The 26727-nt window shown below is 34.2% G+C and overlaps 1 protein-coding gene across 2 annotated transcripts in view; it reads right to left on the bottom strand.

Moving 5' to 3' along the window:
• Nucleotides 1-1339: 1339 nt before the first annotated feature.
• schlank (ceramide synthase schlank) overlaps nucleotides 1340-26727 on the bottom strand; it is a 48154-nt gene continuing 22766 nt past the window's right edge. Inside the window, exons 4-8 of one of the 2 annotated variants that reach the window (XM_036372082.2) lie at nucleotides 13439-13660; nucleotides 7760-7981; nucleotides 6772-6887; nucleotides 5909-6053; nucleotides 1340-1589 (exon numbers count right to left, since the gene is read on the bottom strand). In XM_036372082.2, coding sequence (XP_036227975.1) covers nucleotides 1467-1589; nucleotides 5909-6053; nucleotides 6772-6887; nucleotides 7760-7981; nucleotides 13439-13660 — 828 coding nt within the window. In that variant the 3' untranslated portion in view covers nucleotides 1340-1466. The remainder of the gene's footprint in view (nucleotides 1590-5908; nucleotides 6054-6771; nucleotides 6888-7759; nucleotides 7982-13438; nucleotides 13661-26727) is intronic. The other variant, XM_070109491.1, reaches the window with a different exon arrangement.

Here is a 26727-nt window from a genome sequence, read left to right as displayed (position 1 = left end):
CCAAAAACAACGCAAATATTGTCCGCAAGCACCGTATTCACCCGACATGGCACCGTGTGACTTTTTTCTTTTCCCTAAACTCAAATTGCCGCTTTGTGGAAAGCATTTTCTGTCGATTGAAGTCATAAAAGAGAATTCGAAGAAGGAACTGAAAGCCATACCTAAAGCGACCTACCAGAAGTGTTAGGAAGATTGGAAAATAAGGTGGCATATGTGTATCGCCTCTAATGGTGACTATTTTGAAGGGGATAAAATAAATATTGAAGAATAATTAACCGTTTTTGTTGTTTGAGCCAGTCTCGTTTATATTTGAGCAGAAGGTATATATATACGGATAGCCAAGCGGCCTTGAAATCACTCAAGTCTCCAATGGTGTCATCCAAGCTAGTGAAAGATTGTCTTGACCTATTAGAGGATCTCACATCCTACTTCACAATAAACCTGCAATGGGTCAGGACATAGTGATATTCCTGGTAACTGCGAAGCAGATGAACTAGCCAGAAGAGGCACCACTTTGCAACTAACCCCTGAAAAAGAGGGTATCTTTATGCCTCTGGCAACTTGCAAACACTTAATCAGCGAACATGCTCTAAATATAGCTGAGTCTCGGTGAAGACAATCAATAACCTGCTCAACCAGTAGAGTTGGAGCGTGAGTCGCACAAACCGACTACTAAAATTTAATAGGAATGATATAAGAACTCTGATAGAAGTACTAACAGGTCACTATCTAATTGGTAGACATGTCAGTAGACTAGGTGTACCATACAACGACTATTGTAGAAGCTGTCAAGAAGTAGAAGAAGAGGAGACTGTAAAGCATCTTCTATGCGAATGTAAAGCTTTATATAGGAAAAGAATCGCAACTATCGGTCGTGGATTCCTTGACGACGTATCAGAAGTTGCTAATATAAAATTATTTGTACTGATGAACTTCATCAGGAGCACAGGTTGGTTCAGAGAGGAGCCAATAGAGTGAGGGGATCACAGTCCCAGTGGTATCACAATGGGCCTCCTATAGGCCTAGGTGCGTCGTTGGACAGCCACTCTACCTACCTACCTACTTTACAGTCTATTTGGTAGAGGGTACACAGTTTCGGCCCAAATTCGACCTTTTATAACATCAAATTTTTCTTTAATTACCGCTCAGTTTCATATATATCTGAATACATCACTTTTCATAAGGTTGCAGGACAAGGAAAACCGATTTAATAAGATCTTACTAATATTATAAAAACCTTTTAATTTATATAGAAATTTGTTGCATACGTAACATGATCTTTTTGATAATACGTCGTTTTGCATTTTAGGTGACGATATAATGGATTAAATTATAAAACTTTTGTTTAAATTTTTCTATGATCACTTTTATTATATAACTTTTTTGGTTTTCTGGTTTAAATAATCAAGCTTGTTATTTATTTACATGTATACAAATATGCATAAAATGTTATTTCTCTTCTATAATTAACGCAATCGATTCATACTGCTAACTTCTTTTGTAGGTTCTCCAATTCCATTGGGAATATTTGCGCTTTCAGAGCTATCAGATACGTCTTCACTATCACTCGATCGGATATCACCTGACATCTAAAAATATTTAAAAATATATTACAATATTAATTTGATAATTATTTTAAAATTTTGATCAACTAATTACTGAGCGTACACTTTTGAAGACCAATTCGTTTAAAATTATGAAATAAAATTATGATAACTAATTCTTTATATTGTGGCGAAAATGTCATTTTATATGTAACATGAAAGAGAGAATAATATTGCAGCATGCTCTAAAAAAACGTTTCTATAAGAACTATGCGGAGATGAGATTATTAAATATATGTGCGTTTACACAAGTTGATTAATATGGACAACTTTCAAGAATTTTAAAATTTATTTATTAACTATCAAACTATAGGAACGCAGCGTTCAAATACAATTATTACAATTATAAATTAATAACAAATAAAATAAAATTTAAAATTTGTAAAATAAAGACAACTGCTTTTGAGCAATTTCCTGATTTTGACACTTCGACCTACTATTATATAGTATTCGATAATATACATAATCATCTGCGGTTGGTAGACAAAACTCTCTCGTAAAGTTAAATTTGGCTGTACTTACGCAATTGTAGATGCGAAATAGGAGATTTAGTTTGAAAATAATGGAACTTCTGTGTACTAAGTTCCTTGTAAAGCATTCAATTTCCTGAAACATAATTTTTCAGTTCATTTTAACATTACTCAAATATCAAGCTACAAATGTAGCTTGTATTAAAATTGTTTTCCAATGTAATTTACAGTTAAAAAAATATTATTGGGAAAGAACTAGCATATCCGAATGAATGTAAAATCAGTGTAGGCATTTTAGCCTTTTTCTGGTTAGATTTAGCTCTTTTTATGCGTTTAGCCAGAAAAATTCCATATGCGTTTAGAATTGTTATACTTTTCTTAAAATTACATAGTCTTTTTTTTGACATTTTAGAAAACTTATGTGAAAAAAATAAAAGCGAGTTTTATAGAAAAATAATTAACCATACAGTACAAATAAATGCCCAAATTAAATGGCACTGCCATAAATGAGCAGTTTCACAAAGGAATCTGTTTAATACGTTTTGCATGTATTTAATTACCGAACTCTAGGACATGACATGAAATCTGTTGAATTTTGATTTATATGCTGCGTGATATTTCAGATAGAGGCATCGCTGCTCTCCTATTCTCTCTTCTCTCATGGCGCCTATTATAACACTTCAATCTTACAAACATTGAAAACTGCTGAATTTCTATACGCTGTGTGAAGTATAACTGCGAGTATGTTTCACATGCAATGTTTGTCAAAGCAGTGTTGAGCTGTGTATGCATAACTGAGGCTAAACGTGTTTTAAATATCAATACATTTTTGAAAACTTTTTTTAAAACGGCAATATGTAAAAATAGTATAATCAGAATTGCTGCAATTATCTTATTAGTTTAATAGAATAAATACATCGACGTTTATTGAGTAACATTCGCACTTTAAAAAATATACACTTTTTCTATTGATAATGATATATTATCGAATATTTAGAACAAGAAAAATGTAAATTTGAGGCTTAAAAATTAACTGCCATAGAATTGCAATGGAGTAAATATATTTTATACCAGTGGATTAATGTAAACTCAACAGTAGAATTTTGCGCAGAGTTTCGAGAATTCAAAAATGTACTAACGAAAATCCTTTTGCTAGGCTTTGTAACTTTGTTTTTAACCTTTTAAAATTAACCCCCAGTAACGCAGAAGCTTATTTTTAGTTCAATGAATATTGTCAAAACATAACAGAGGAACAGAATATACGTTAAAAGACTAAGTCTATAAGATATGGCCACAATAAGAGAGAAAAGTGTTGTCATGACTTCGAAATCAAAAATGGTCTCCTTCAAATAATGAATTATCGTAATATATACTCTGATTCGTCTGATGAAGAAGGGCCAATATGTGATACACAAACATAACTATTATTTATATGTAAAGTAAACATTCATTTTAACTTGTTACTTGAAAATATACTTAAAATTTGGTCTCGTATCACGAACAGAAAAATTACGTTCGCGCGATTTTAATTGCCGCTAGGAAACAGTATGTAAAAAATATGAATTTCTATCGGCTAGCTTCACAGGAGACAGAGTCGCCAGTCGCCATTTTTTGTTTATTATCTATTATCACCATCCATTACACTGGTAATCACTGTTATGTACAAGGTGCGTTCCAAAGTAAACAGGACTTTCAAAAAAACAACAAAATGGTTTTATCGGCAAAATCAATTATTTTATTCAAAATAGTCTTCTTCTGCTTTAATACAGCTTTTTGCACGGTCCAAAAGCATGTCGAACGAGTGTTTTAGCTCGTTGCCCGGTATGGCCGCCAGTATGCCGGAGCAAGCCTTTTGAATGGCCTCCACGTCTGCATAACGCTTTCTTTTCATCGGCAAATGCATTTTTCCGAAAAGGTAGAAGTCGCACGGTGACATATTAGGTGATTACAGGGAGTGGTTGATTGTTAAAATGATTTTTGGTCAAATAATCGGCCACAAGCGTCGGTCGATGAGACGGCGCATTATTGTCCAACAACCGCCAACTTTCATCTTCGCGATATTCGGGCCGAACACGTCGAATACAGCGCACCAAACGCTTCAAAACTCCAAGGTAGAATACCGCATTAACGTTTTGGCCGGGTGGAACAAATTTTTTGTGGACAATACCCTTGGAATCACAAAAAACAAATCGGCATTGTCTTCACTTTTGACTTCTCCAGGCGCGATTTTTTGGGTTTCGGCTCGTTTCTAGATTATGTCCCCACGACCACTTTGAAAACGTTGAAACCACTCGTGCACTCGACTACGGGATAGGCAATAATCGCCATAAACTTGTTTCATCAATTGAAACGTTTCGGTAAAAGTTTTACCAATTTTAAAACAAAATTTAATGTTGGCTCTTTGTTCGAAGCTCAGTTTCACACCGATGACAAAAACATACTGACACTTAAATCGCAATAACTTCACTTCCAATAGATGAAATGTTTTTTTACTGTTTACTTTGGAAAGCACCTTGTAGGTTATTGTCACACCAGTTTTGTAATGATGTTGATTTATGTTGGTGTACCCTCAATAACAATATACCTATAATAATTTTGTTTAAATTACGTCGTTTTTTTTGTGATAACTAACTCAAATACGTGTATTTTTAATTAACGATCCCGACAGTTTTTATTACATTTGTGTAAAATTTTTTTTTTTTTTAAATCTCAGCGTCGTAAATTCACATCATTAATTGCCGAACTGCCACTGCCATTTTTTTTTTTTTATAAAAGCTGTGCCTAGAGATGACAGTGGATTTGTATATCTGAAAGAGTAATTCCCCAAACTCAGCAAAGCAAAAATTAAAGAAAGAATAATTTGTAGGTCAACAAATACGGCAACTGATAAAGGATAAGAGCTTTGAAGAAAAACTCAATGATCAGGAAAAATTCTCCTGGAAATGTTTTGTGAACGTTGTTCAAAATTTTTTAGGAAACCATAAATCGAAAAATTGCAAAGACTTGATAAATGAACTTATAATATCAGGAAAGGATTTGAGGAGTAATAGGTCCTTAAAATACATATGTTGGACTCTCATCTGGAGTTTTTTCCGCCAAATTTGGGTGCTGTGAATGACAAACAAAGCGAGAGGATCTATAAGGACATTTGCTTAATGGAGAAGCGGTATCAAGGAAAATGGAGCGCAGGAATGGTAGCAGATTATTGTTGCAAATTAAAAAAACCTACCAGAAGCCAAATATTCACGAAAATCATAACTATTTTTTCTATATTAAGCAATAAGATCTTGAAATGAAGCTGTTGTTTGTACTTCTTAAGAAAATATATGTTTTGATGTCACAAGAAAACGTGACGTGGCAGGTTTTTTTCATTCACATATTATTGTTTAGAGTTTTCATGTAATAAAAAAAATTTTATTAACCAGTGTTGTTATTGTAGTATAAAAAATGTCAAATCAGGCCACTTAATATTTCGAATAAGATTTACTTTCATGCTTTTTTGCCAAATACTTTTTAAGAATTAAAGTAGATAGTTAGCAAATAATTTTTCAGACCCTTCAAATTTAATAAGCTTTAAAAACTAAGGCACTGAGATTTTTTAAGAATCCAGTAATTTTAGAATAATAATTCATATTAACAATGTTTTTTTTAAAGCACCATTTAAATAAATGCGAAAAAAACAGTAAAAAGGCACATTTATTTGAGGTAAACGCTTGTCCGATTATGTTTTGAAGCAGGTCTGCAATCAATTACTAATTAATGAGATTTTAAAATATGAACTCACATGTTAAAATATATTAGTATAAAAATATATCCGTTAACTCAGTAACTCACCAATCCTTTCTGTAAAGAATCAACAACAATTTTTAAAATCAAGTATGTCCAAACTACATGTAGAAACAGTAGAGATATTAAAAGAGTGTTGAAAATATAGTACGCCGGGAACATTGGTAAAATATTTGGAGCTTCAACAGATGAACTGCAAAACAAAAATATATATTATATGTAAGTATAGATAAATGTATCTAAAGAAATTAAACAATAAATATTCTTTTGTGTACGGAGTTGTGTACTGTGCGTTTTAAATTAATATAATTTTAATAAACATGCTCCAGATCCAGTCGTTGGCATTGCAGTTACATTACAGAGGTCTATTTACTTTTAATTTCAAACTAGTAAACAATGTTTTAGGAATCAACAATGCTATGGTGAAAACAATACGGCAACATTTTCTGACAAAAACCAAGTTTTAACACTCCTAGCAGTATTCTTGGGGTCGTTATCCTGCATAAAAATGATTCAGGCATCATCACCAAAAAATTTCCGATATGCTCCTTTGCAAATTGAATACGACGCTTTAAGTTGTTTGTTTTTTTTTTTTGCAATGAATCCTCGTAGTAATTTTAAAGAAGATGACTTCTGATGGTTCGTGTTGATACTTCATTGCTAAAAACATTGAACTGAAACGCGTGCTGTATTTAATATTATACTATTTTGGCTTTAATTATGTGGCCCACCAGTGTATACTCGTATATACGACAAAAATTACAATTTAACCTTACCGCAATAATTTTAAAACAGAAGTCACTAAAATTCACCTTCACTATAATGGGAACGTTCATCTAACTTTGTAAATAATTTTTATAACATTTCATCGCTAGTGCCTTAGTAAATGATGGTAACTTTTGAGTACTTACCTATAAATTATGCGTGGAAAGAAACCGAGCCTGGTTAAAATCCATACAACAGTAAATATCGCAAATATAAAATCACACAATTTCTGATATTTCGCGTACTTTGTCAATTTTGCAGCCTAGAATTGAAAATTTATATAATTAAATAAAACTAAGTCCTGTTTTATCTATTTTGAGTGTTCTGAATTTTAGAAATAATTGAATAATATGGGTTGCTTTGGCATCATTGGTTAATACAAAGTTAAAAGAGATGGTATTATTGGTTTACATATAGGTATCATATTTATTGGGTTTGTCAAAAACCAAGGGACTAATTGCAGACTAATTTTGAATTTTCATTGTTTTGATTTACGTCGAATGACAATGAAAGAAGAAACAATATATAAATCCATTATAAGTGAGATAAGACTACACAAGCGTCAAGAGAAAACGTTTATAATTGCAAATACGGTTTAAGAGTACAAAAATATATTATTATTTAATATTCATTAGTTAATATATACATACATTAATATATATGTATGTATAATGTATAACGTACACGCTTTTACAGTGTAAGTATTGCTGCTAAACATTTCACCAATTTGGGGTGAAGAGAATGTGGATTAGACCGCTATGGAAGCATAAAAACTTTAATATTTGTCTTGGTAGTTTCGACGAATTCGGCTGTGTTGAATATAATAATTCGGCTCTATGCAACTGTCAAACATGCAACTTTAACTTTGATTATAAATTTACATATTTAGGGTTATAATTTATCACTATAATCTGACTACTATAAAATGCTGGACAGACGCCACATTCACAATATTGTTTTTTTGCGTTTTAGTTAAGCATGTGCTAAATTTTGTATCCAATTTAAGTAGTTAATATAATAACTTTTGACTATGGTGAGATTGATTGATTATGGAAGGAACATACATATACTACTTTGTTTAATTCTGAAAAAACTAAAAAAAATCTAAAAATGATGAGAGAAATTCTAACTTACCTCTAAAAATATGTCGGCACAGTCATGTACGACAAGAACTAAGGAACCGACGCGGTGTAAATTACAAACCCAGCTCAATGCCATAAGTAGCAGTGTGACCATATGATGAACAAACATTTGCCAAAAATCTTTCCGCTTAACGTCAATAAACTGTGTTACAGTAAGGGACCAATAAAAAGCCATGGATATCATATAATACCACCATATATCGCTAGAAATAGACTAAAAAAATATTTTGTTGCCAATGTAATGTAAATAAACATATTTCACCTAAAATAGGGAAATATCGCTTATAACTGCTGATACATGTACTCATTTATCTTCTGATCATTCTCCTGTTGTAGCACCAAAAGTGGGTTTTACTATCCCATAAAACGAATTGGTTAAAATATATCAGTAACCACATTTATATTGATTATAGAAGAAACTCAGAGAGAGATATTGACCAAAGCATTAGCGAATTTAATGATATATTATATTAACTATAGCATGTATATTATACCTGCGACAAACATTAAATAACAATACTATACTAAGAACGAATACCACATGTGTGTCACCAAATGCCAGCACTTTACCATGAAAGCAATGTAGTTTTTTCCTGGTAACAACAATACTATCATTTTTCATTGTACTAACAATGTTTAGTGTAAGAAACACAGCAAAAAAAAAAAGGAACGAACTTCAATAAAATATTCTGTCAAAACGGCTTTAAATATTCATTAATAAAATGGAAGATAAAATATTTTTCACCTATTTTTTTCTTGAAATGCACATACTGCCATTTTTATGGCGGAGTTTTAGGCACACTTTAGCCAATTACCTAACCTATTAACGTCTTAGGTCTTCGAAAAATTCAACTCTGACAAATAAGTAAGGGCTAAGTTCGGGTGTACCCGAAAATTTTTACTCTTGCAAGGATCAAAGCCGGTGAAACACATTCATTACTATTATACTACTTTATATTCAAAATCTAGAAAAAAAAATTTACACAATTAACTCAAATGAGATACAACACATATATGTTATGTGATATTAACACAATCAAATTTAATATGTAAGATATGTAACATCAATCAAATAATAGGAAATCTCAATTTCATCCTGGACTAATAAAAATCATTATATCTATGTAGTATATCAGAGTTTGGTTAATTTGTGGATCGATATCGCACATTTTCAGCATTAAACTATAGTATATCCAATATTATACTTTCACTTAATTTTGTTAAGATATCTTTAATCAAGAGGAAGTTTGAAATTCTTATAACGGGTGATCCAAGTAGAGGTACCTTTTTCAATAGCCTTTTTTTGACAAATCACGCGTGAGTCGTGTCAAGCTGTCATATTATTTCAATTACTACTATTCGCAAAACCATTACCCATCGTGAGACCCAGCATTCATTATTGGATAATATTCGACCGAATAGACCATGTCCAGCACGCAGTGAAGAAAATATAGACCGTAACTAAGAGTGTACACGAAGACTGTGGAGAGTCGATTCGGCGACGTTGGCAGCAACTGGGACTGACGTATGGAACGACTTAGCGCATTTTACGACGAGATCTCAAATTGAAATCGTACAAAATACAACTTGAGCAAGAATTGAAGCCGCTCGACCTTCCCAAGCGACATCGCTTCGCCCTATGGGCGCTTGAAAAGTTCTAAAAAGATCCGATGTTTTCGAGCCAAATTTTGTTCAGCGATGAGGCCCATTTCTGGCTCAATGGGTATGTAACAAGCAAAATTGCCGCATTTGGGACGAAGAGCAACCTGAAGACATTCAAGAGCTGCCATTTCATCCAGAAACACAACGGTTTGGTGTAGTTTGTGGGCCGGTGGAATCATCGGTACATATTTCTTCAAAAATGATCCCGGTGAGAACGTAACCGTCAATGGAGACCGTTATCGCACCATCATAACCGACTATTTGGTTTGGTTTCAACAAGATGGCGCCACTTCTCACACATTTCGGCGATCTAACCCTGTTTGGATCGGTAAGTTCTAGATTAAGTTTGTCGTCATTGGAGCAACGCCTAGCAGCAGGATTGCTCCGTATCCTCCTGACCCGTGCTGGCATTGAGTCCAGCCCAGGCCCCGAGGAATTTTATTGCTGCGTTTGTGCTAGAAGGCTCCATCCAAACTCCACCTCGGTTAGGTGCAATACATGCAATGGATGGAGCCATCTTAAGACCTGTTCAGGCCTTAAGACACACGAGTTACGTGGCCCCATGCTGTCAACGCAATAATGCGACATTTGCCTCAACGGCTGTGCAACCTGCACCATGTTCGATGGCCACTCTTCAAATACCCGATGTTTGGAAAGTCGGAAGAGTGGTCCCACTACTAAAGCCTAGGAAACCCGCCAACAAAGGGGAGTCTTATCGCCCAATAAATCTCCTTTCCCTAGTAGTGAAGACACTTGAGGCCTTGTAACTCCCGACGTACACTCACAACCGTAGCCTAGCAGAACATCAGTATGGATCCGGAAAGTGCACAGCACCACCACAGCACTTAGCGTCATAAACGCCCGGATAGTTCATGGCCTAAACCAGAAGCCACCCCGCGAGAGGACGATCCTCGTAGCGTTGGACTTGTCGAAAGCCTTCGACACCTACCTGAGCGGTCGGCAATCATCCGAACTATTTCGGGGTCAAAACTCCAAACTGAAAAGAATCAAACAGGGGGTTCCACAGGGTGGTATCCTCCCCCCTTTACTGTTTAACTTCTACATCTCGAAACTCCCTCAACCACCAGAAGGAATTTCCGTGACCTCGTACGCTGATGACTGCACGATATTGACGTTGGACAATCGAACCGATGGCATGTGCTCGAAAGTAAACAGCTATCTCTCTAATCTTTCTCGCTTCTTCTCTTCAAGGAGTCTGACACTCTCCCCCATAAATCCACAGCGACCATATTTACGAACTGGACGAAGGAGTACAGACTGGATCTAAACATTTCAGTCGATGGCACCAAAATTCCGACAGTAAACAACTCGGCGTTACGCTAGACAGTCTTTGCTCCTTCACTCCTCACACGACCGCGATAACTGCCAAAGTACAGAGTCGCAACAAAATCCTCAAATCGCTTGCCGGCAGCTCTTGGGGAAAATACAAAGAAACGTTGTTGGCAACTTACAAGGTAATCGGCCGTCCGGTCCTTAATTATGCAGCCCCAATATGGTCGCCTGGATGTAGTGCCACGCAGACGAAGAAGCTCCAGACTTGTCAGAACACTGCACTCCGGACTATCACGGGATGCCTTTTGATGTCCCCAATCGAACACCTACACAGTGAGGCCCGTATGCTTCCGGTTAAGGAACATAACGAGCTCCTCTCCAAGGAGTTTCTGCTGGGATGTTTTCGTAGAAACCACCCCTGCAGTCGTCTGCTTGTAGCAGAGCCGCCTCCTAGGAACATCAAGAGGTCTTTCCTTGGTTACGTCGACGACATTAGACAGTAAGCCGACAGGACTTCGGACGCAACGAACTTCAGACAGGCACTGACCGCCATTCACAGTGGAGCCATCAACACCTTCACCGACTCCCTCTCAGTGAATGGAGTATTACGAGTCAAACCACCACCCATAGCAGACGTAGAGCTCGAGAACCAGAGTGACCCTCGCGCAACTTCGTTCTGGATATTGTAGCAGGTTAAACTAATTATCCAGAATAGACCCCGACATACCAAACACATGTCCTGTGTGCAATGAGTTTCCGCATGACACTAACCACCTCTTTGCATGCCCAACAAACAAACTCCACTCATCTAACACCCTTTACCCTATGGTCCGACCCCGTCGAAACAGCTCGTTTCCTGGGCTTCCCGTTAGATGACCTCGACGACAACCAATCTGGAATTTATCACCCAAACGGGGACTAGGTAACCGTTACAACAACAACAACACATCGCATAAATCAATGGTTTTATTGAAAGAACACTACGATGAGCAGATAATTTTACGTTTTGGGCCGGTCAGGTCTTGGAGCAAAACATTACGCGTATCGTTCACCAGTAACATTTAAAAGAGATAGTATTTAAAAAATAAATGCCAAAGAATGTCCTTTTGAATGATAATAAACATTCACCATTGAGTTTGAATTTTCTCAATCCAATCAAATTAACGGTCAAAATCAAACGAGCTGCTTTACGGCCGATGCTTAGTTTACACGCTATCTCTCTATCACTCGCATGACGATTTTCGAGCACGATTTCCTTCACTTATTTGATGTTATCGTCAGTGGTAGACGTCGAAGGATGACCGGAACGAGGCTTGTCTTTGACGGTTTCTGGACCATCCTTAAAGGCTTTGCACCAGTTGTAGAATTAGATCGATAGAATCGATTCACCATAAGCCTTTTTTACATTCACAGACGAAGCTTGGTTCGAAACACAAAATTTGATGCAAATTCTTTGTCAATATTTTTTTCCATTGTAAAAATCGCAACACTATTGAGGTCGACTGATATCAACAGCGCGGGTAGTTCAATTGACAATTTCCGGAAACTTTCTGGTCACAATGTATATTCTGGTAGGATAGATTTAAAATAACCAATTGATATACAGATATTTTGCATATAACTAATAAATAATTTCAGCTTTTTTTAAAGCTCTTCGCAAATGCTTATTCAGAGTCGGAACATCATTCGCTTGACATAAACTTTTTCTTATTTTGTATGGAGTGGACAAAGATCTCTAATTTCGTTGTCCATGAAAAAATTTCCAGACGGGCAATTAGGCTAATCTAAAAGGGCTTTTTAATGAGTATCTACCTATCTACCGAACTTAGAGAAATGTTTTAGAATAAATTATGATTTTATAAATCATGCAACGAAATTTGTCTGTATAAATGTGTCAGGTAAAATATTTGAAAACAGAATAAAAATGTAAGGAAAAGGACTAAATATATTTGACGTATCTATAAAAAAAAAGCGCTTCAAAACTATAATTTTTATACCATTTTGATTTTTTGTCAGCATTTATTAACGCATTGAAATATATTATATAATATAACGCAGACAGGTGTACCTCAAATATTTTGGCTATTTGATATTTTCTAATGAGGAATAAAACAATATTCTGATGTTAAGAAACAATCAACCAAAACGGTGAGAGAATATTCATTTTGTTCAAAGACACAACATTAAACCGATACCAACAATGTATTCAAACTTCTTTGAATAAATAATCTGTGATTTTTAAATATTCAAATTACTCTACCATATATCCATTTGTACGTAACAAAAAAAGGATATACATATTTGAAGATTCAATAAACAAACTTTGTGTGTTGCCCTAGGCTCTATAGTTATAATGACAAGAGTTATGGTTATACGTACCATGGCGGTCGAACTGTTAGAGATTATTTTATAGAACTATGTCACTAAAAGTAATAATTTAAAAACAAATCCACATATAAAATGCGTTAACGCTTCATATTATCTATTTCTATTGCTCCTCGGGGAAGTAAGGTCCACTATTGCCCATTCCGTATTATTTCATTTTTCGCATTCTTCAAACTTAAATTAAATAAAATCATAGTTTGAGGTCAATTACTTTAATAATGAAAAATCTGAGGTGCTGTCTGCGTATTCATGTATACTGAGATCAAAAGACATACAATATAAATCACTTAATAATACTATGTAAAATATACGTTATTTAGATTTTACAAACCTGATGCGGATAACCATACCAGCAATGCTTTATGTCCCAAAACCAATCTTTATCCCAAAGGACGATAATTCCAAAAGTAAAGCTGTATGAATAATATATGCAACGCCACGTATTTTCACAAAATTTTACTATAGTTGTTGGTCTATCTGCAGCTCTTCTCAATCGCCACCAACGTTGAATTTGTCGCTCAGACATATCAGTTTGTTTTTTTAAGGACGGTATCTTAAAAGAATCGTAGTTTTAACATCAGTAAATGAATAAAAAATTATATTTAATAATATATTCACTACAGAAATTTAATGATAATCAAAACATACCTACATACACTGACGACAAAGTTTTTAACATTGTGGGCGTTGGTTTTTATATTTCTCTGTAGTTCTGTTAACATTATGTACAAAGAAGTAAGGAAAAACTAGGTTCAGGTGTAACCGAACACCGCGAGAGTAGTCTCGCGATTTGCAAAGATCAAACAAAAACAAAACTTTATATTGAAAAACTAGAAGACCTCGGCCACGCGTTGCTGTGGCTAAGATATACAATAAATTATACTATTGTAAATTACATAATTATTTACTACAGATATATGGCTGATAAAAGTATGAACAGCATGATTGGGGTAACCGTTCACAATAAACATTAAAGTAAACAATTTTGGAGAACGATAGGTGTGCTCAAATTGCTCAACTGCTGAACATATATCTGGGGTTCTTGAAGAAACGTTAAACTAATTTTCAATCATATAATATGGCTGTTGTCACTTATAATGGTGGCCCCAGTGCCACTTGAAATAAAAGAAGTTTTGCTAAAACAGTTTGACGCTTTGAGACAGTTGAACATTTATTTTTGGGAGCGGCTTCAACCATACTCGACCAACGGTTTACAATACATTTTGCAAATCCTAAAGCTCTTGCTTTGCGAGGATGCAGCGAAACTGAAAGTGGAAGCAAATGGAAACATCAAAAAAATCTTTGGAAAATGATTTCGACCTACGAGTTCTTCATAAATGATTAGTTCATAGCAAAAGATGGAGGCAGAATAATAATACAGTTTCTCAAGACGAGCTGAGTTTTTTTTGTATTGCCAAGTTTTAGATTTTAAACGAAACACTCTCGAGGCATGGGAATAAATGCAGATTGTTTATCCTAAACTTTATTCACTTTCCCAGAAATATTTGCTCTAGATTTGTTTTTTTAGTACCCGCGAAACGTCTATTTTCTAAAGCTGGGACAATAGCTTAAGAAAACCGAAGTATATTAACAACCAAAAAGCTTTCAAAACTACTGTTTTTGCAATCGTACTTGAAAAACAAGTGTAAATGATATATGTGTGTAATATTTGCGGTTATAATAATACGAAATATGTTCAATGAAGTTATTTCATTATTTTAACACTAAAAACAAATATAATCGAAAGAAGCGATTAATCGATTAATACCTTTCAAATAATTGAAAATAATTTTTTGTTTTTGCATTTAATCATTTGATACATTAATCGATTAATATTTTTCTTTACTCTATTTATAATTAAAATGTATTTTTTTTTTTTGGTTTTTTCTGACTTTTACGATAATTGAGATATAAACTATGCAATCTTTATCTTTTTAACAAAAGAAAGACGTCAAGCCCGTCTAACCTTAGCGGCTGCAACAGACAAAGTAAGCAATGAATACAGCTGGTAATTTTATCGTACTTTAAATTTTGGCAATTGGACTCTCCAAACCCGCGAAATTTTAAAATTACCGATATTTTCTAGACACACCTCGTATATACATAGGTGTTGCGTAAAAATTTAACATTTATTCATCGACGAAACTGTGAATGGATTACAGTAATGTTTCATATCTTATTAACTCATACTATAAGTATGTTATACTAGTTTCAATACTACATAGGGATCCCTAACTTTTTTGAAATTATAATATAGTCTATGTTTACCAGAGGAGTGTAGGTCCCCAACGGTGAGAGAATTTTTGAAAACCGTCAAATGTTTTCGGAGCCTATTCTATTCAAACAATCAAATCTTTCCTCTTTATAATATTAAGTATATGGTATATAAAAAAAGAAAACTCAACGAGAGAAACTGAAATCATTATATTTATTAAGAATAAAGGTCTTAGACCGTGCTATTATATTTAATACACATATCGTCCAACACAAACGGTTTAAAGTCAGGAGGAAAGCTGGATGTTATATCAGGTATATTTGGACAATGGGTAGGTGTGGACTTATTGCATTTATTGATTGACATATTCGGCATAAAGTCTGCTAAAATAACGAAAATCATTATAGGTATTACATGGGCATTTCGTGAACACATTTCACATATTTTCGGCAGGAAACTACAATACATATATACCATAAAGTACGTTACTTACTTTTGTTAAGATTCATATGGATCGATATGTATAAACGATACAAAACTAACCGAAACTTGAGGGTTAGGGGTACAATTGAATGGTACGATGTTATCCATTTTCGTTATGTCATATTTTAACCAGAAAAAGATATTGACTTTCATTAAGATACCCTAAAGATTGACCGATATTTTCGATAAAAAGTCAGTCACTGTAGACCTCGTATTTGGTATTGGGGGTCACGCCCATTATCCAATTTTTACATCGCTTCCTTTGAAATCCTTAAGGGCTTATATTCACTAGCAGATTAGAAAAATAAACTTTTTTGTGTATTTTAGTTTTTGTAGAGGCATTTTATTTATCTCATAAATAACAAGTAAGGAAGGGCTAAGTTCGGATGTAACCGAAAATGTTATACTCTCGCAAAGTCAAATGGTATACTCGTTTGAGATTTCTTTGTGGATTGACTGATATTTTCGGTAGAAGATCAACTATAGGCACTGGGGTCCACATATTTAGTACTTAGGGGCTTGAACAGTTTTGGTTCGATTTAGACAATTTTTGGTCACAAGGTGGCATACTTTAAACGTATTATTCACGCAAAGTTTTACCCCGATATAATCATTGATGTTTGATATGCATAGTGGGAAGTGAAAGAATCAGATGGAATTGAAAATGCGTGTTATGTGGGAAATAGGCGTGATCCAATTTCGCCCATTTTTGCACTATAACATAGAAATATGAAAATAACGTAATGCACCGAATTTGGTGTAAATCGGTTAAGCAGATCCCAAGATATGGGGTTTCACCTAAAAGTGGGTGGTGCCACTCCCACTGTCTAATTTTGACACGGTTCCTATAAAGTCATCTCATACCATCCAAGAGATAAAATTTAATGTCTCTGGCGTGTTTAGTACTTGAATTATCGTGCTTTTAGTAGTTTTTAACAGTACCGTTATATGGGGAGTGGATTTAGTTGCCACCCGATTTCAACTATTTTCACACTGTAGGTAGAGGTTCTAAAAACATTTACTTCCCGTGAATTTTGCTATTATAGCATTAGCTGTTTAGTAGATATGCACATTAAACCTATTAGGGGCGGGACCACACCCACTTTAATAATAATTTAACTGCAGATGCCCCTCCCTAATGTGATTCTGTGTACCAAATAACAGTCTTGTATCTTATTGCGGAGCTTAGTTATGGCAATTTATTAGTTTTTGATTAATGGCATTTTGTGGGCGTGGCAGTGGTCCGATTACGCCCATCTGCAATACCAACCGTCTCACGGAACCAAGAAACATGTCTACCGAGTTTCATTAAGATATCTCAATTTTTACTCAAGTTAGAGATTGCACGGACGGACGGACAGTCATCCGGATTTCAACTCGTCTCTTCATATTGATCAGTTATATATATATAACCCTATATCTAACTCGATTAGTTTAAGGTGATACAAACAACCGTTAGGTGAACAAAGCTATTATAGGTACTCTGTAGCAACAGATAATTTTGAAAATTTTTTATTTCCTACTTGTCATCATTTTGATTTTTTAAAAAACGGCGGATTCCCGAAATAATAGATATTTGTGAAAAAATTTACAATTCAGAGTGGCTTAGAAAGTTGAAATAATTATCAAATTTCTTCGATCATTACCTGAGAAATATATGTATCTAAAAAGGTCGAGTAAAAATTTAAAGTTGATCGGTTCAGCCGTTTGGGAAAAATTTGGCTTACCGATGCTGAAAGCAGTATTTTGAAAAAACGCGTATAAAGTTTTGGGAGCCAATTACAAACAAAAAATTTGTTCAAAAAAGCTTACAAATACGCTCATACCTCCGAAATTATTTGTCGGATCAACTTCAATTATCGGAAAATATTCTCAAATACCATATATAAACATTGGATATACATATGTGCAAAAAAAAATCCATCTTTTGAAATTCACAATATATAATATTATAATGGGTCGGTAGAATATTTGTATTCACCTTATTATGTAGATTTAGTCTGCGTCTGTTTGCGCGAGGACAAAGCGTCGCAACGTTGTGTTGTTGGTAGGAAATCCTTGATGTGCCAACATAAAAAAGAAAATAATAAACGGGCGACGATTGCCTTGACCGTCTTAATAACTTTGTCAACAAATCATAGTAATTAAATATGAGCTACAGAAAAATATTTTAAATCTAGCTATGTTGTCACTTTTGTCAGTGTGGTTTACGGGATATTCACTCTTGAGTTCTGTAAGCAACATAAGAAAGTTGTGGTCGCGAAAAGAAGATTGTTGGCAAATACCAAACTTCGACGTTCCTGCATTCATTAATGAAAATTTGTTTGTTGTGTTTTTTACTACAAATTTGTGTTTCCTCAATTTGGATGCGAGTTCATATTCATTATAATAAATTTAATTTCGTTTTTTTCTGAAATTCGAAATCTAAAGAATGTTCATTTATATTTATACAAACTTATTGCTATATATGTATGTAATTTCGTAGGCACATTCATATGTTATGTACTTATATGCATGCATAGAAAAATAAAAGCATATGCATTTATATAGATATAGATAAGTCTTGCAGATTCGTACAGTCCTCTAGACCATTAATTTAAATAATAACTATTCTTTATGTCCGGCTGAGTTAGGGCTATTTATATGCTTTCGATTAATGGAGTTTTGTGGACGTGGCAGCGATCCGATTACGCCCATCTACGACTCGTTTTCCAAAGGATAACGTGCACCAAGCTTCATTAAGATATCTTAAATTTCACTCGCTTGCGAAGGCGGACAGATATACGGACTTTAACTAATAACTATCCTATCATTTAAGTTGGACCAAATTACATATATATGCCAACTTTCATGAATATCAGTTGAGTCGTTTTTGAGTTCATTCGGAACATACACACGGACACTGAATTTTTTTATATTAAGATAAACTTTCTAATGTAAATAAATAATTATTGAAGTAATAAATATTGACAGTGAAATTGCCAACAGCATATCAATGTTAAATTATTTAAATAAATGTATTAGTATACCTATATTAACTTAAAATAAAAAAAAATTAAAATCGAAATGAAATTTAAAAATTCACAGACTAGCATATTATTCATTCCCTACTTCCAGGTTCAAAATTCCCCTCTGCTAAAAATCAAAACCATGTTAATATTTCAAGAGGTGAATTCCCTCGATTTGAAGTGAGTTCTTTATAATAGTTATGTGGTCAGATGTAGCTTCTTCCAAATTTCAGTATTTGCCTTTCTTCATACCGCTATTCGACTATCGCATTTGACAATATTTACTCTCGTCTGCGAACAATACATTATCCCAGAAATCCATCCATCCAAAAATCCTTTCTTTCAGCTGTTGACCTTGCTAATAAGGAACCTTTTTCGAGCTATTCTTGATTTATATCCGATTCTTAATGGCACATATCGCACTGTTAAAGAATGTTCATTTTTATTTAATTCTTCTTTAAACGTCTTTCCAATTTATGTTGAAGTGAATTCTGGACTTTTTTGCATACCTCTTGCTCCTCCTCTCTTCCTTCTTACGTGCCTTACTTATTTTATTAAATTGCGATATGTACTGCACGTCACTCATGACAATATTTCATATTAAAAGTAACAATTCCTATCAATCATTTAATATTTCGAAATCACGAGTATTAATTCTAAAATTCTAAATGAAAATTTATGAAGTGCTAAAAGCACAATTTGTTATAAAGGATCACAGAGTTGTGGCACCATTTGTAGTATCAACAAGAAAGGAAGGGCTAAGTTCGGGTGTAACCGTTAACTCAAATGAGACATATGTGTGACTCAACTAAAGAGGCTAAATTTAATATATACCCAAAGAAACAACCAATGAAACGGTTATTATTATAAGGGGTATAAGGTTTAGACCATGGTTTAGGATACAGCGCTAAACCACATTGCGTTTATGAAAACTTTGAAATGTCACATATATTGACCAACATTCTTCGCTCAATTCATTTTGGTCAGATATCTTACAAATTGACCGATATATACGATATAAAGGCAAATGGAATTTTGAAATCCTTATATTACGTATGTAGGAGCTAGGGGAAAGGTACATTTTTGAAACTAGCGTACAGTATTATCAGAAAAATATTCCCTCCGAGCTTCAATAATATATCTCACACATTGACCGATATTTTCAGACATACGAACTGAGGTTGACATCTTCGACATCTGAGGACTTGGAGAGTTATGGTTCGATTTTGGCAATTTTTGGGCTTGGTATGGCATATCTTAAAAGAACTATTTCTGCAAAGTTTTACGCTGATATATTTATTAGTGTTTAATTTGTATACTGTAAAGGAAGAGAATCATATGAAATTTAAAATTGTGTTATATAGAAAGTAAGCGTTGTGGTGATTCTATTTCGCCAATTTTCATCTTTTATCGGCCGAATTTGAAATTCGTCGAGCAGGTCCTGATATATGGGTTTTCACCTAAATATGGGTAATGCCACGCCCATTGACCAATTTTGTTACCGACTTCTATAAAGCCCATTTGTATCATCTCGGGTGCAATATTTAATGCCTCTAACGCATTTATTGATTGAGTTATCGCATTTTTAGTAGTTTTCAACATAACCGTTATGACCGTGTGATATCCTTCATATTGGAAGAACGAAAAGAGGCCAAATTTTACTCTATAATTGTTGATGCAAAACCTGATTCTAGCCACGTGAAGCAAACTACATTTATTTTGCGTTATATCCGACTCGACGCTGAGAAGCAATTCTACTACATAGAGGAACGTTTCGCTTTTGTAGTTAGTCACGAAAAACGCGGCAATGCTATTACCGCTTTAATTTATAAAACATTTTATATCGGCTGAACACTCTCCTCAAACAATAACTTTTTAACTAAAGACATGTTACATTCTTATTTAGATACATTTAAAGATAATATGGGAGCTTATTCGGAAGAACAAAGAACGCTTCTATCAAGGTATAATAGACTTTGAGAAACGGTAGTTACAGACATGGGAATTAAAACTGGTTATTTTTATACAGTTAGAGTCTATTCTAAAATGTTTATTGTAAGAATGAATCCTAAATGAATGATCGGTATCTCTTAATAAAAAAAAAGTTTATGTATTGTAATGAATTGAATTTTTTAATTTTGGATATGGCATGTATGACCCGTGCCCAAAAATGTTTTTACCATCGTAATTGAAAGATTAAAATTCCAACATTGTGAAAATTCTTTTTGACTGTTCATGCTACGAAAGGCAAGTCGGGTAAAAACAGAGGGTTATTATTGGGTTCGATAGTTTGGAAAAAGACTTTACATTCAATTTATGCTCCTGTTGCTTAAATTTTATTATATTGTAATGACTACTTGTAAGAAGCGAATTTTAAGAGAGCTTGAAAACGATTTAGATCTCACAATATGCAGTCTATTCAGCTATATATTATCGAAAACAATTACAACTGTTTTAACGTTTAAACAATTTTTTACTTCAAAAATATTGTTTTTTCACTCTGCTCTTATCTTCTGGCAAATTTTCAACCAGGTTTTCAACTTGCAAAAATGGATCAATCAGTTTAACATTTGCTCTGCAAGATATTGAGAGTACATTGCCTTTGAACCAACCTAGGGTAATTTTGCCATTATCTTTAAGTGTTGGTAAATTAATACGTTTAAAAAAACTACTCTACGAACGAAGCTTTCCTGAACCAGGACATTGCCGCAAATAATATACAGGTTAATATAATCTCACTTAACTTCTATACACTTATTCCACTGATCCTCCAATAGTTTTAAGCCATCCCTATAACGACTTTCCGGAAGCTCTGCATTATGCTCGTCTACGACTGTAATAGCTTCTGCATTCCACCAAAAACACTTTTCACGAAGGAATTGTTTCAGGTTTCTGAAGAGGTAGTAGGCGCTTGGAGCCAAATCTAAATACGGTGGATACTCAAGCAATTCATGCATTGTCTTGATGAAAAATTGTCTATTGGAATAGCTAGATCTTTTCTCACGAATTTATACATCCAGCTGATCCAAAAGGCCATAACCTTCTTTGCTGATCGTTGTGGTTTCACATGCTTTAGAGCTGAACAACCAAATTCAGTCTACGGTAAACGGTCTTATTTCATTTTATAATCATGGTGGTAGATCCATAGTTATAAAACGACGCAAGAAGTCGGTTTAATTCTGCTTAAAACGCTCCAAATTATGCGTAGAAATTGGTTTTCGATCCAGTTTTAGGGTAATTGTTACGGTGTGTGGCACTAATTTTCCAAGCAGCTTTTTCATATGTAATTCTCTATGTAAAATATGAAGTACTCGTTCGTCTGAGATGCATATGGCGTTAGCAATTTCACTCTTAGTCAAACTTGGATCTTCACTAACAATATTGTGAACTTGCTCAATGATGTTTTGGTCGTCTTCAAACCTAGTACGACCACGTTTAAATTCACCAGCCCAAAATTCAACGGTGCGTTATGATGGTGAGGACTCCTTATACACTTTTAACAATTGTAAATTTTCTTTGCTTTTAAACCTTTCCGAACAAAGAATCTAATCACTGCGCGATATTTAATTTTTCATAAATAAAAAAAATACTCTGACACGAGTTACATATACAGACACTTCCAACCCAAAATCTAATACACAAACTTGCTACTTAATTACTTCATTGCTACAATAAATAAAACAATGTAAACAAGAATTTCAGTACAATAAAATATAGTGCTGATGCTTTATAATTTTACTAATAAAAAGGGTTAATACACTGCAATGTAGCATAAATCAATTAATACAAAGTATACTTGTATGTAATTTGAGACCATTTCCTACCACTTGAAATTATTATAAATAAATTGAACAAAACAAAATTATATTCTGTACCAATTCTTTGAATTGATCAAAATTATTAAATTCAATAACCAGTTGAGTAAACAATCAACATTCGTTGTAAGAAATATTATTCAATAAAATCAGTCTGATTTCCACATTCTCCAACGATTGTTCGCCGTCTTATTATGAAAAAAACCATTTGTCGCGACGCTAAACTTAATTGGGGCAGTCGGTAGGTTCCTAGTGAAAAAAAAAAAAATAAAAAGGCAGCCACCACAACAAAACAAATAAGTGACAGTGCAGTGAGCACAGAAGGGAACACCACGACACAAAACAAATAAGTGACTGTGCAGTAAACATAAAAGTGAACACTACCTACAAAAAAGCAGCAACATTCGGTCAAAGACAAAAGACGTTGGAGAAGAAGGATGAAACATCAAAATACGGCACAGGTGGATTTGGTGGAGCAGCTGGCTAGAAGAGGACAGCAGCTAGAGCAGCTCAGAGCCGCATATCTGGAGGAAGAAGTACAGAGGACAACAACAGGAGACGGGACCAAATATTAACAAGTAAGGAAGTGCTAAGTTCGGATGTAACCGAACATTTTATACTCTCGCAAAGTCAAATGGTATACTCGCTTGAGATTTCTTTGTGGATTGGCTGATATTTACGGTAAAAAGTCAACTATAGGTACTGGGGTCCACATATTCAGTACCTAGGGGCTTGAACAGTTTTGGTTCGATTTAGAAAATTTTTGGTCACAAGGTGGCATACTTTAAACGTATTATTCACGCAAAGTTTTACGCCGATATAATCATTGTTGCTTGATTTGCATAGAGGAAAGTGAAAGAATCAAGTGGTATTTAAAATGGTGTCATATGGAAAATAGGCTTGGTTGTAATCCGATTTCGCCCATTTTCGCACTATGACATAGAAACATGAAAAGAACGTTACGCACCGAATTTGGTTGAAATCGGTTAAGCAGATCTCAAGATATGGGTTTTCACCTAAAAGTGGGCTGTGCCACGCCCACTGTCTAATTTTGAACGCGGTTCCTATAAAGTCATCTTATACCATCTCAGAGATAAAATTTAATGTCTCTGGCGTGTTTAGTGCTTGATTTATCGCGCTTTTAGTAGTTTTTAACAGTACCGTTATATGGGGAGTGGGCGGAGTTGCCACCCGATTTCAACTATTTTCACACCGTCAATAGAAGTGCTAAAAACATTTGCTTCCAGTGAATTTTGTTATTATAGCATTAGCGGTTTAGGAGATATGCACATTAAACCTATTAGAGGCGGGACCACGCCCACTTTTAAAAAAAAAAATTTAACTGCAGATGCCCCTCCCTAATGTGATCCTGTGTACCAAATAACAGTCTTGTATCTTATTGCGGAGCTTAGTTATGGCAAGTTATTTGTTTTTGATTAATGGCGTTTTGTGGGCGTGGCAGTGGTCCGATTACGCCCATCTGCAATACCAACCGTCTCACGGTACCATGAAACATGTCTACCAAGTTTCATAAAGATATCTCAATTTTTACTCAAGTTAGAGCTTGCACGGACGGACGGACAGACGGACGGACGGACAGACAGTCACCCGGATTTCAACTCGTCTCTTCATCCTGATCATTTATATATATATAACCCTATATCTAACTCGATTAATTTTAGGTGATACAAACAACCGTTAGGTGAACAAAACTATTATACTCTGTAGCAACAGGTTGCGAGAGTATAAAAAACCATAAGACACATGCCAATATTAACCGGAACAGAGGGCATCATAGTGAACTCATTTTTTAAAGGAGTTGAGTATTTACTGTCTCCAATATCAGATGAAGAAATTAGAAGGGAAGCAGTGCGGACGATTTACTACAGCAATATACAAGAAGAAGCAAAAAGCATAGTAATAAACCACCCAGAACCTAATAACTGGAGGCAAATCAAAACTACATTAAAACTGAGATATAGACCAGACACCGAACCACATCAAACATACCGAAGGATAGCAAGTCTTCGTGCAAACAATATAAGTGAACTAGCTATAGATATACAAAACATTAAATATAAATAAGAGTGATGAATTATAGTATGTTATGAGGGTAATAGCTGTATTAACTTAAGCAACACGAACAATTTGTTAGTGAATACTATTAAAGAAATGACCTAAGGAACAATACTTGAAAAAAATTATGACGAACACGACTTAGGAAGAATTTTAGAATTAATGACGAGAAGAAGATATAAGGATAGTTACATCAGACCAGAATATAGTAAATATAATAAAATTAAGGACGAGAAAGTGAACAAAAAAAATTTTTTAGATATCAACCGCGACCAAATGACGACAGACCGTTCAATAATAGATTTAATAATCATAATCAACAACAGATGCAATATTAATGAAATAACAATTATGAACGTAATGATTATAGAAATAATTCCAATCAAATAAGGCAAACTCAGAATTTAGGACAATTTAGAAATAATAATTTTTCGGAAATTAACACAATAGAAAGTAGCCGATTCGATACGACAGAACCTTCTGATAAATGACGTTTTTTTTAAAACTAGCCTTGGAAGATTTACCGAAAATTCAAATTAGGATAGGAACAAGTAAATATGTAGCTTTAATCGATACAGGCGTTTCTCTCAGTATAATTGACGAAAAAATAAATGATTTTAAAAAGATTACGATAAAACCAATTCATTTTACAATCATTACGGGTAGGGACACTCTTCATTTTGAAGTGCATACCCATGCTCCAAAGGAGTTATGATTTCTAGAAGGATGTCGGTTCAGGTGGAAAGCCAGAAGACTAGCCAACCGTTCATATCTGTTCATTACGGATGCAGATTTACTAAGTAGTCTAAATGCATTAATTAATTTTGAATGAAAACTTCATATTCAACGCAAAATCAGTGAATTTCATAAATAAGGCTCATGCCGTAAAATAAATCTGCTCACTTGAACCAGTAAATGGTGACATAAAAAATTTACACCTCGATCATTTAAATAAAGAGGAATATGATATATAGGTTATTTTTCAAAGAAGGAGATGTACTTACTAGTACAATGAAATTTCAACATAAAATTAGGACGATATCGAATGAACAAATAAATACAAAACTTTATAGATGTCCACCTCAACATGAGGAAGAGGTAAGAAAACAAATTAGAGAAATGGAAGAACAAGGAATCATCAGAAAAAGTTCATCAAGATATTCAATTCTTTATTAGTTGTGCTGACAAAACAAATATGGACAACTCAGGCATAAAAAAATTTAGGCTCGTTGTAGATTATAGAAAATTAAGTGAAATAATAACAATAGATGACAAATATCCTCTGCCCAATATTGATTCAATATTAAACAAATAAGGACGTCCCAAATATTTTACAACAACAGATTTGGCAAAAGGATATATCCAAATTTTAGTAAACAAAAAAAAAATTGTAATAATAAAAAATAGAGAAACAACGGCACTATGGCTTAATGAAATAAGAATAAGAATGCCATTCGGGTTAAAGAATGCACCAGCCACGTTCCAACGGCTGACGAAATTTTAAGAGATTATCAGGGGTGTTGTGGAATTCAAGACAGACTTGCGTAGTTGTCAGAATTACAAACCAATTCTGATTTTGAATGGTGTCACAGAATCTGATTGGATTTGCGTCTTTTCGATCATATGCAAAACCAATATTCGAATCAGCTGTCTACTTATGTGACAAAATTTTCAAATGAATAAATTAGGAAGCGTTTTATAAATTTGAAATGCTGAATGAAGTCTACTAAAGTTTACAATTAGTTTCGCTATAAGAACACAGTAATCCACTTGATGCACCAGGGGAGTCGCATGTGAAATTTGACTTACATTTACTTGTATGTTTGTATACATGCTTACTTTACAGATTTATATCACATTATCTGAATAAAGACGCATTTGGCTGTTGAATTACGTTTGTTACGTTTTGTAAATTCTCCTAAAATATCTTGATTTTTTCCATAAACTCGATAATTATGACATTTTTTGTTTTATTCATATGTTTTCCTTAATAGAAATAACGATAAAATAAATCGTAACAATA

The sequence above is a fragment of the Bactrocera oleae genome, chromosome 5, assembly GCF_042242935.1.
Source record: "Bactrocera oleae isolate idBacOlea1 chromosome 5, idBacOlea1, whole genome shotgun sequence".
Taxonomy (NCBI): domain Eukaryota; kingdom Metazoa; phylum Arthropoda; class Insecta; order Diptera; family Tephritidae; genus Bactrocera; species Bactrocera oleae.
Note: the sequence above shows the minus strand (reverse complement) of the source record. Positions and strands in the feature narration are given on the sequence as shown.